This window comes from Triticum aestivum, chromosome 3B (genome assembly GCF_018294505.1).
Source record: "Triticum aestivum cultivar Chinese Spring chromosome 3B, IWGSC CS RefSeq v2.1, whole genome shotgun sequence".
NCBI lineage: Eukaryota > Viridiplantae > Streptophyta > Magnoliopsida > Poales > Poaceae > Triticum > Triticum aestivum.
Genome location: NC_057801.1, coordinates 14,386,389 through 14,397,224, shown reverse-complemented (window position 1 = coordinate 14,397,224; position 10,836 = coordinate 14,386,389). Strand labels below are relative to the sequence as shown.

At 48.3% G+C, this 10,836-nt stretch overlaps 1 protein-coding gene across 4 annotated transcripts; it reads right to left on the bottom strand.

Moving 5' to 3' along the window:
* Positions 1-3,038: 3,038 nt before the first annotated feature.
* LOC123068269 (uncharacterized) lies at positions 3,039-6,791 on the bottom strand. Of its 4 annotated transcripts, none has more exons than XR_006431677.1 (7): positions 6,360-6,785; positions 5,497-5,613; positions 5,311-5,346; positions 5,113-5,196; positions 4,333-4,515; positions 4,187-4,236; positions 3,039-3,472 (listed from the first exon to the last, which is right to left on the bottom strand). XR_006431677.1 is itself a non-coding variant. In XM_044490795.1 (7 exons), the coding sequence occupies exons 3-7, from the start codon at positions 5,350-5,352 to the stop codon at positions 3,345-3,347; spliced, it is 459 nt and encodes a 152-aa protein (XP_044346730.1). In that variant the 5' UTR covers positions 5,353-5,382; positions 5,497-5,613; positions 6,360-6,791; the 3' UTR covers positions 3,039-3,344. The 4 variants fall into 4 exon arrangements, 3 of the variants coding, with proteins under 3 accessions (XP_044346730.1, XP_044346728.1, XP_044346729.1); XM_044490795.1 differs by having other exon boundaries at positions 4,361-4,515; positions 5,311-5,382; positions 6,360-6,791; XM_044490793.1 differs by having other exon boundaries at positions 4,361-4,515; positions 5,311-5,613; positions 6,360-6,791.
* Positions 6,792-10,836: the final 4,045 nt, after the last annotated feature.

Genomic DNA, 10,836 nt, shown 5'->3' with positions numbered 1-10,836 from the left:
GAGGATAGGGCAGTCAATGCCGGATTCAGAGGCTCTAAACCCGATCAGCGGAAAAAGCCATTCAAAATAACTACTCCGGGTCCGTCCAATTTGGACCGAATACTCGACCGCTTGTGCCAGATACACGGCACCCCCGAAAAGCCAGCTAACCACACCAATAGGGACTGTTGGGTATTCAAGCAGGCAGGCAAGTTAATTGCCGAAAACAATGACAAGGGGCTGCATAGCGATGACGAGGAAGAGACCCGACCGCCGAACAATAGAGGATAGAAGGGCTTCACCCCACAGGTGCGGACGGTGAACATGATATACGCAACACACATACCCAAAAGGGAGCGGAAGCGTGCGCTAAGGGATGTATACGCGATGGAGCCAGTTGCCCCGAAGTTCAATCCATGGTCCTCCTCCCGATCACTTTTGACCGAAGGGACCACCCCACCAGCATCCGCCACGGCGGATTCGCCGCATTGGTCCTAGACCCAATCGTCGATGGATTTCACCTCACCAGAGTCCTGATGGACGGCGGCAGCAGCCTGAACCTGCTTTATCAGGATACAGTGCGCAAAATGGGCATAGACCCCTCAAGGATTAAACCTACCAAGACGACCTTTAAAGGCGTCATACCAGGTGTAGAAGCCAATTGTATAGGCTCAGTCACACTGGAAGTGGTCTTCGGATCCTAGGATAACTTCCGAAGCGAGCAGTTAATCTTCGACATAGTTCCGTTCCGCAGCGGCTATCACACCCTGCTCGGACGAACCACGTTTGCAAAGTTCAACGCGGTGCCGCATTACGCATACCTCAAGCTCAAGATGCCAGGCCCTCGAGGAGTCATCACGGTCAACGGAAACACCGAACGTTCTCTCCGAACGGAGGAACATATAGCGGCTCTCGCGGTAGAAGTACAATGCAGCCTCTTAAGGCAATTCTCGAGTCCGGCCGTTAAGCGGCCGGACATAGCTAAGCGCGCCCGGAGTAACCTACAACAAGACCAACTGGCACGTTCCGAGCACGCGTAGCAGTGCGGCCCCAACCCCAGCCCCTGTAAAATGTCAAAACAGGTCCTTCGCGTACACCATTACGCTCTGAAGATACCATGGGCATGGGGAGAGGGGCACGACCACGATCAGCCCAGACTGCGGCTCAACCACACCAGGGGATCTCAAGTGTGTCGTTCTTTTTTTTTCCTTTTTTTATTTTAACCCACAGGACTCTGTTCGTCAGAGGCCCTGTCCGGCAGCAAACCTGTCGAACTCACGATGCAACAGCCAGGGAAGGATAAAGGCTACAACGAATATCCAGGTGGTCTCCATTATGAGCATTAAATCTGTTTTACTCACCATTCGGCAGCCTACCCCTGGAGGGGGACATGTCTAACAGTCCCGTCCCTTGCTTATCGCACTATTTGTATCGTTCTGCATTCATAGCAGCACTTCTTGAATAAAACAATGCAGCACCTTTTTGCTTATAATTGCATTTCTTTTTTATACATATGTTCATTTACGGCATGTTGCATCCGTACACTTTGGTGCGGCTAAAATACACTAGGGGCTTATGTTTCCCGCATCATGGTGTGATAAGTCCGAACAGTTTCACAAGTGCGGCACCCCGAACTTCTAGCACTATATGCATCGGCCCCGAGTCATGTCTTGGGTCAATAGTTGGGTTTGCCCGACTCCCATGTTTTGGTACCTTACGTTCCGTTGTATCGGCTAAGGTAGCACTGGGAGAACCACTGCGATTGCGCCCCAGTTGAGCTGGGTTAACGCCTCAGTGGAGAAAGCTAAAACTGACCGTCATGATGAGGCGAGAGCCGGTCGCTGTTTGAGAGGTTTTTTGCGAGTCCTTAAAGACTTATGTCGCTTAGAGCGAGGAGCCGGATCTTGTCCGGCCCAGGCGTGGATAGCGCCCCAAATTCGGCCTTCCGGAGACTAGGGGCTTCGCCGAAATTTAAAATTATAGAATTCTATGGCTAAGTGAGAGTGTTCAAGCATTATAAGTCCGGTTGCCTTGTTCGCTATGTTGAGCACCTCCCTAGATGGACCCAAAAATGGGAACAAGAGTGCTCAAGTTTATCCCGAACACCCCAGCACTCGTGGCATGGGGGCTGAAGCCGATGACTTGCCATCTCTCAGATTTGATAAACAGCCGCACAGAAGGTAATATTTTAAATTAACAAGCGTTGCTTAGCGCGTATGAACTAAGTTTTTAGCGCACAAGATAACAAAATGCGAGTCTACTCAAAAATTACATCTTTGGAGCACTCCCCCGCAATAGTGCGGGCGCCCTTCAGCACACTCTTATAATACATCTCGGGCGTGCGATGCTCCTTGCCCTATGGTGGCGGGTCCGTCACAAGCTTCTGGGCATCCATCTTGCCCCAGTGCACCTTTGCGCGGGCAAGGGCCCGACGGGCACCCTCAATACAGGCGGAATGCTTGATGACTTCAACCTACGGGCACGCATCCACCAGCCGCCGCACCAGGCCGAAGTAGCTCCCAGGCATGGCCTCCTTAGGCCACAGCCGAACTATGAGGCCCTTCATGGCCTGTTCGGCCGCCTCACTACTAGAGATATGAGTTTTAGCCACCAAGGTGACCGGTTGCTAAAAGTTCAAAATTGGTCGCTACTAGTCTACTGCTACCAACACCACTTGGTCGCTTCGTGGTGGCTATAGTCTAGTCGCTATAGATATTGAGCGACCAACATTGCAAACCTTGGTCGCTACATGTCATATCAATAGCTACCAACCAAATCTGGTGACTAATGGCATCAAGCGACTAAGGGAGACTTGGTGACTAATGACATATAGAGACCAAGTACGACTTGGTTGCTAAAAATTTACAGCCACCATGTACATGGTTAGTGGCTAGAGATATCAAGTGACCAGCCAAGGCTTGGTGACTAAAAGAATTTAGAGACCAGCTACATGTTGGTGACTAGACATCTTTTGTAACCCTTAAAATTGTAAACCTTGGTAACTAAAGGCATAAGAAAGCAACTATATCATAGCTACAATGTATTACCACACGCTGACATTTATAGTTGCTAGAAATCTTAGAATTTTAGACATTCTACAGGAAGAAGATCAGAATCAGCATTTGTAAACTTATGATCCAAACATTACATTTGGATCATTTGCAAGCCAAATTTTGTTTCACAACTAGGAAAGACTATTCTAGTATTTGTAAAGTACCACTTTAGTACTGCTCCAAACATATAATCCAATCACCAACTAGGAAGTATTCTACTCCCTCCGTCCCATAATATAAGAACGTTTTTAACACTACACTAGTATAAAAAACGTTCTTATATTATGGGACAGAGGGAGTAGTATTTTGCATCTAGTATTCGCAAGCCGAATTTACAAAGCAGGAACTACTCTTTTGGCATTTGGGTAAACTGAACTTTTGGCATCTGCAAAGAATCAAGTTTAGCACTGCTCGGATCACTCCCCACATGTCCTCTACACCTGGAAAATTCGAAATAAGTTAAAATGACGTCGATGATGTTCATTTATTGATGAATTCAAAAAAATGTGCATAGTTACTGACTTTGGTCAAAAGGGTTGCTAGGTATATTCATCACATATACTCTAGGTTGCGAATAAACCAATTGACCCAGGAACATGTTACTAACTTTAAATCTGTTCACCTAGAAACATGTATTTCCTTCAATGAAAATCTAGTGTTGTTGCTCTTGTGCGTACAAGGATAAGTGCTAGGATTGCTGTAGTAGGGTGAGTGATAGCAGCAACCTATTGATTGGCAAAAGGTACTACTATTTGCATTGTGCTTCTAAAAATGCATGCATCATCAATATGGTTATATATCTCACAGCAAAACTGTGTGTGTGTGTGTGTGTGTGAATCGTTAACTGAAGCCAGTAATGCAGGTATTCAGATATTCGAAAGGTACTATGCAAGTTGACACACTAGAACAATTAAGCTGCTCGAAATAGGAACCGCACACCAGATCCATATCCAATTAATAAAACTAAGACTAAACTGAAATTGCAAAGCATGTAATTCTTTTCTTAATTCATTGGTAGTCGCGGTCTTCTCCAGAGTCAGTAAACCCACTTTTTTGGTAATTTCATTGGCAAACATAGATAGAACCAAGCACAATTTAGAAGATGCTCATAAACTTTACTTCAAAACTACATAATAGCAATGCAAACAGTGTACCTCTCCAAAATTGCTTCACCCCCTCGACCCTCCATCTGAGACCAGAGAACCTGTAATTTTTAAATTCAAGTTCAACCTCTTGAATAAATATGCCAAATCACATGATGAGAGGCAAACTGACTTTTTGAGAGTTATACTGATCATACCATCAGAAGAATAGATCTGTAGCCTGACCTGAAAACAGATCTATCAGTTGGGAAACCGAGCCGTCTCGCACTAGTGCCGTCCATGACCCCGACCTCTGATGTAACCATATACCATATTCCTTGCTCGGTTAAAGGTACTTCGCCCTCCTTTATATGTTCATTTCGCTTCTGCAACATTTCTTCCTGCATTAATAATACAAGAAATGAAAGGCATTTACATTCTTAAATGCAGCAACATAATAATGTATTTAAAAGTACCCAAATTTATTGTTAGTATAATGCAACACTAACAACTTTGAATTATTTGAACAACCGCAGCCATTAAAGTCCAGTTCTGCCATCCCTACTACTTAAAAGTACAAGAACCATATAGTCAAGCAAAAATATTTGATTCCCAATGATGACAATGCTTGATGAGGATCTTACAGAAATTGACTTTCTCAGTCTTAAATTACTACAGTCCTAATAATAGTGCACCATCTACTATAAGTCATGAGAAAATAGGGCACTTCAAAGTTTGTACCTATGTCATGCACATGGTGAAACAGATTCAAGCACGGTTAAAGCCTTTTGCTGCATAGCTGCCAACTTCTTTCTCTCTTATTACCGGCCCATTGTTGGCACAAATAGCATGATCATTCCTCTCTAACCTCTAGCTATTATTTTTCTCTGTTTCAGTGGTCATTTCTCCCATTTCTTGCTCTCTAGTTCTCATTTGTGTCTAGTATTCTCATTGCTTAATCTTTCTCAACAGAAATTAATTTGTTACATGGCACTTACATGTTTATTCCTGGCATCTTCTGATGCCCATCCCTTCTTATCACTAGAGTAACACTCCTTGTACAGTCTGATATTGACACAATTCTGATAATACAAGATTTGAAGTCAAAAGACATGAATATAAGATAGCTACAAGTTTATATATTCTGCTTTCACAACAATTGTGACACAAGATAAAGATAAGTAATAGTGACTTACTAATTCATGTTGAACAGCTACAAATGACTTTGTTCCCTTCATGTGAACATAAGGTAGGTTTGAGCGGTTAGCCTTTCCAATTGTGGACCGTTTATGCATATGGTAATTTTATGTGAACAAATAAGGCAGGGTTGAGTGATAAAGATAAATGCAGAACTGCTGAAACCCACTCCAAGACTACTATACCTTAAATTCTTCTGTTTCAAAATGATCACAGAGCCATGGTACCGTGTAAGAAGTCCAATCTCTCTGGAAATTAGTTCATTGTTTTCTCCAATAGGTTTTCTCTCTTAGGTGGATGACCTGCCATTTTGGTCAAGTTCAGATTTGCTATGTCAATAGAAATAAACCACGAGTTACATAGTAATTAGATATGTTGTGGCAACAGAATAATATCATAAGTGTCAATAGTAATCTGATATAACCTAAAACAGGACACATATAGTCTAATATAACCTAAAACATGAGACATATAGGCTGATATAACCACAAACAGGATAGGTATAGTCTGATATAACCCGAAACCTGACACTTATAACCTGATACAAGACACCATTATTCTAATATAACCTGAAACAGGACACATGTGGTCTAGCATAACCTGAAACAGGGGACATATAACCCATTTTGGATCAGTAAGAATTTCCAGTGCAACATCATGTCGACACGAGATATTGCCTTCAAAAGTTTCATCTATGGAAACATTGGTAGCTTCCTCCTCAATACGCAGTAAGTATATAATATACAAGTCCTGTTGCTGTAAGTATCAATATGCAGTAACACTATACTGTATATTTTACCACATGCATATTATATTCAAATCACAAACCGAATGCTACATCGTAGGCCCAGCCAGTTTTCAGATCACAGATCGAATGCTACATCGTAGGCCCAGCCAGTTTTCAGATCACAGATCGAATGCTACATGTATATTTTACTTCCACATTTCCACAAACACTTGAAGTGCACATCTAGCCATCAAGAACTCCAAGCAAATTAATGGAGGGACACGTGGATGGAGGTAAGGACAGAGGGGAGATCAATCTTACGGGTTGAAGCCTTTGCTGGTGTTGACGGTGAGAGCGAGATCTCGTTGGCTGCGGCAGAGCTGGTTAGGGTTGGAGAAGGTGGAACCCTAGGCGTCTGTTGCGGCAGCAGACCTTGCGCCCCTCTGCTACCGAAGCCGCTTCTCTTCGCCCACGCGGCGATTGCCGCAGCTGCTTCCCTTCCCCCACGCAGCCGCGCCGCCACCACCGCCGCAAGGGACAAGCCCGCCGCTGCCGCCGCGAGGAACAAGCCCGCCGTTGCCGCTGCCGCCGCGAGGAAGAGGCCCCTCTCCGATGCGCCCTCCGCCTTCCGCCGCCCGCTCCGATGAAAAAAAACCGTAGGAATGCGTCGGTCGCCGCCAGGGGCGATTCAGGCCGCCGCTGCCGCCGCCACCACGGGCGATTCGATTTGGGGATACGCTAGGAACCGTACGAGTGACTTGTCTTTTTGCATATTAGTCCTTGGTTGCTATTTCTGCCCTCTATACAAAGTCGTGAGTGTACAGCTCATAGGCCTATTGTGACCAAGGAACTAATTAACCGGTTGCAATTAGTACATCTACAGCCACCAAACCGCTTGGTTACAAAATATCTGGTGGCAAATGGTATATTTTCTTGTAGTGCCTTGTGGAGCTCGACCAGCTGCTTCAGCTGGTCGCTAAGGGGCACCAGATGTCCGGCCTCAGCATAATGATACCAGAAGACCTTCTCCGTCGAGCTCCCCTCCTCGGCCCGGTAGAATGCGGCAGCATCAGACACGCTGCGAGGAAGATCTGCGAACGCTCCTGGAGAGCTCTGAATTTGGGTAAGCAACAGGTAATTAACACTCACATGCTTACTTTGCATGAAAAATGCCTTACCCGCTGCTATTTTCTTCACTGCCTCAATCTCCTGGAGGGCCTTGTAGGCTTCGGCCTTAGCGGCTTTGGCACTCTCAAGAGCCATTGCAAGCTCAGACTCTCGAGTCTTCGAGTCACGCTCTAGGCTCTCATATTTTTTCACGAGATCCTAGAGCTCTTGCTGTACCTCCGCCACCCGGGCCTCCTGCTTCTCTCGCTCGGTACGCTCCGCGGCCGCATTGCATTCGGCCGCGGCCACCGCCTCTTTCAGGGTCGCCACCTCGTTAGTGGCCCCTGCAATACCCACGTTATCCTTGTCATTCTTTTTGCAACCAAAATCCTTTTCTGTAAGGTACAATTTTAATAAGGTGTTACTCACCTTCCTTGTCCTCGAGCTGCTTCTTGGCACGGCCGAGCTCGTTCTCGGACCGCTCGAGGTTTTCCTTCAAAGTATTGACCTCCGCAGTCAGTGCGGCAGAGGTCAGCAGCACAGCCTGCAATCCCATATTGACATATTTTTTATGACTCCTGCGTATATCTTTTTAGATCCTCAGTCCGGCTTTTCTTTCCGAACACCAAACCGAGCATCAGGGGCTACTGTCTATGCGGTACTATTTTACATATATCAAAATTCTTACCTCAAAGCCTGTTAGAAGGCTGCTGCAGGCTTCGGTCAGCCCGCTCTTGGCGAGCTGCACCTTCTGAATCACCGCACTCATAACGGTGCGGTGTTCCTTTTCGATGGAGGCGCCATTGAGAGCCTCCAGCAAGCTATCCGGCACCTCTGGTTGGACGGAGGCTACCGGCGTCATGGTCTTTCCCTTCTTACGAAGGGGTCGCCCGCTGGACTCCGGAGCCACTGTGGGTTCCGGGGCCGAATCCGGTGCAAAGTCCGGGAGGTTGTCCTGCGACACCTCCGGGGCCTTCTCCTCCTGGTGGGTCCCTTCCTGGGATCCCACCTCGGCATCATCCGCGTCACGGGGGGTGGAGGCAGTCGGAAGAGAATCCATATCCGACGCACCTAAGGACCCGCTCGACGAAGCGGGAAGATCATCCTTGGGCGGACTGCAGGGTTGTATGCGGCATTAGAAAGACATTATGTGGCGAAAAGGAAAAACCTTGAAGTTATTCGGGAATCCGGATACTTACGATCTCGCCAGGGGCTTGGCCCTTGGAGGCCAGTCCTCGTCGTCGTCACTGGCGTTGGCAGAGCAGTCCGGGGGAAGAGTTTTTCCCTTCTTGGACCCTTCGGCCTCCCTTGTTGGGGAGGCCTTTCTTTTCTTCCCTCCCCCCGCTGGGGGAGAGGCTTTCTTCTTCTCCTCCTCGCCTTGGTGGGAGGAGTCGGCCTTGGATTCATCATCCGATAGCACCTGAAAATGGGAACTCTTCCGAGTCCCCGTGGCCTTCTTCTTGGCCTTCTTCTTGGCCTTCTTCTCCGGCACCACGTGGGGTGCCGGAGCCAGCAGCCCCGTTAGGCGGGCGTCCGCTGGGTCCTCTGGCAATGGGGCCGGACAAATAGTCCGTTCGGCCTTCGCCAGCCAGTCCTGTCAAATGTAAAGGGAGTTTAGATCCCGCATAGAGTCAAACTATGGAAAACAAGTGGCAAAATCACTTACCTCGTCAGCTGGACGCTGCGAGCGGAATCCGCGATCTTCAGTAGCGGATGCGGGAGCCTCGGCGCCCTTGAACAGCACCTTCCAGACATCTTCGTACGTAGTGTCGAAGAGCCCGCTCAGAGTCTGGTGCTGCACCGGATCGAACTCCCACATGTTGAAGCCCCGTCGTTGGCATGGGAGAATCCGGCGGATCAGCATGACCTGGACTATGTTGACAAGCTTGAGCTTCTTGTCCACCAGCTTCTGGATAAAGGCTTGGAGTCCGGTCAGCTCCTCCGAATCTCCCCAGATCTGGCCACTCCCTTTCCAGGAGGTGAGCCGTGTAGGGATGCCGGATCTGAATTCGGGGGCTGCTGCCCAATCAGGGTCAAGCAGCTCGGTGATGTAGAACCACCCCGATTGCCACCCCTTAATGGTTTCCACGAAAGTGCCCTCCAGCCACGTAACGTGGGACATCCTGCCCACCATGGTGCCTCCGCACTCCGCTTGGCTGCCCTTCACAACCTTCGGCTTGACACTGAAGGTCTTGAGCCACAAGCCGAAGTGGGGCTGGATGCAGAGGAAGGCCTCGCACACGACGATAAACGCCGAGATGTTGAGGATGAAATTCGGGGCCAGATCATGGAAATCTAGGTCGTAGTAGAACATGAGCCCCCAGACAAAGGGATGAAGTGGGAAGCCCAGTCCGCGGAGGAAATGGGGAAGAAATACTACCCTCTCATGGGGCCTGGGGGTGGGGATGAGCTCTCCCTCGTCGGGGAGCCGGTGCGCGATGTCGATGGACAAATATCCGGCGTCGCGCAGCTTCTGGATCTGCCCCTCCATGACGGAGGAGGCCATCCACTTGCCTCCCGCTCCGGACATAGTTGGAGAAGGTTGAGGTGAGAAGTGCGGACTTGGGCGCTGGAGCTCGAGTTCGCGGATATGGATAAGCCAAGGAGGAAGAAGGCGCAGGTAAAAGGGTTGGATCTTTATCCCCTTATATGGGCGGACAAAAACATGTGTCCCCACCGGCCTGGTAAAACTCGCTTATCTCCCAAGCGTCACAATCAATGGCGCGGTTGGGTTACCCACGTCCATATTGATGGGAATCCCGGAATAAGGGGAACACGATCTCTGCTTCGACAAGACGTGCCAAGGAAATCGCCTCGCTAAATGCGCTGAGGTGATACAACAAAAACAATTCGAGTAAAGGCTTGGTAATGGTGTGACGTCACGCCACAAAATACGTCAGCAGATTGATCTTGTATAATATTATTCTCTCTACGGTGGTACGTGGAATTTATTTTTGCAGAGCCGGACACTATCCTGGTGTTCACAATCTTCTATAAATTATTTGGAGGAAGAACCCGCCTTGCAATGCCGAAGAAAACATGCGCGTCGGACTCGTCGTCATTGAAGCCTGGTTCAGGGGCTACTGAGGGAGTTCCGGACTAGGGGGTGTCTGGATAGCCGAACTATCATGATCGGCCGGACTCCAAGACTATGAAGATACAAGATTGAAGACTTCGTCCCGTGTCCGGATGGGACTTTCCTTGGCGTGGAAGGCAAGCTTGGCGATACGGATATGTGGATCTCCTACCATTGTAACCGACTCTATGTAACCCTAGCCCTCTCCGGTGTCTATATAAACCGGATGGCTTTAATCCATAGGACGAACAACAATCATACCATAGGCTAGCTTCTAGGGTTTAGCCTCCTTTAGCTCGTGGTAGATCTACTCTTGTAAGACACATCATCAATATTAATCAAGCAGGACATATGGTTTTACCTCCATCAAGAGGGCCCGAACCTGGGTAAAACATCGTGTCCCTTGTCTCCTATTACCATCCGCCTAGACGCATAGTTCGGGACCCCCTACGTGAGATCCGCCGGTTTTGACACATGGTCTCGGGTAGGTGTAGGAAAAACGGGACGTGGTGAAGGACAACTCCCCCAACAAACAACCAAAACGGCGACGCAAGCGCCGCCCGAAGACCGGCCTCGATAAAAACGGCACCCATACGGACCTCGGGACCATGTGTC

Bases quoted from the DNA above. Each gene is read 5' to 3' on its own strand.
- LOC123068269 (XM_044490793.1), bottom strand. From the start codon at position 5,409: ATGCATAAACGGTCCACAATTGGAAAGGCTAACCGCTCAAACCTACCT. The intron at 4,516-5,112 runs GTAAGTGCCATG...TTATTAATGCAG, and splicing joins AAGATGCCAGGAATAAACAT to GAAGAAATGTTGCAGAAGCG. The intron at 4,237-4,360 runs GTCAGGCTACAG...TAAAAATTACAG, and splicing joins ACTGATAGATCTGTTTTCAG to GTTCTCTGGTCTCAGATGGA.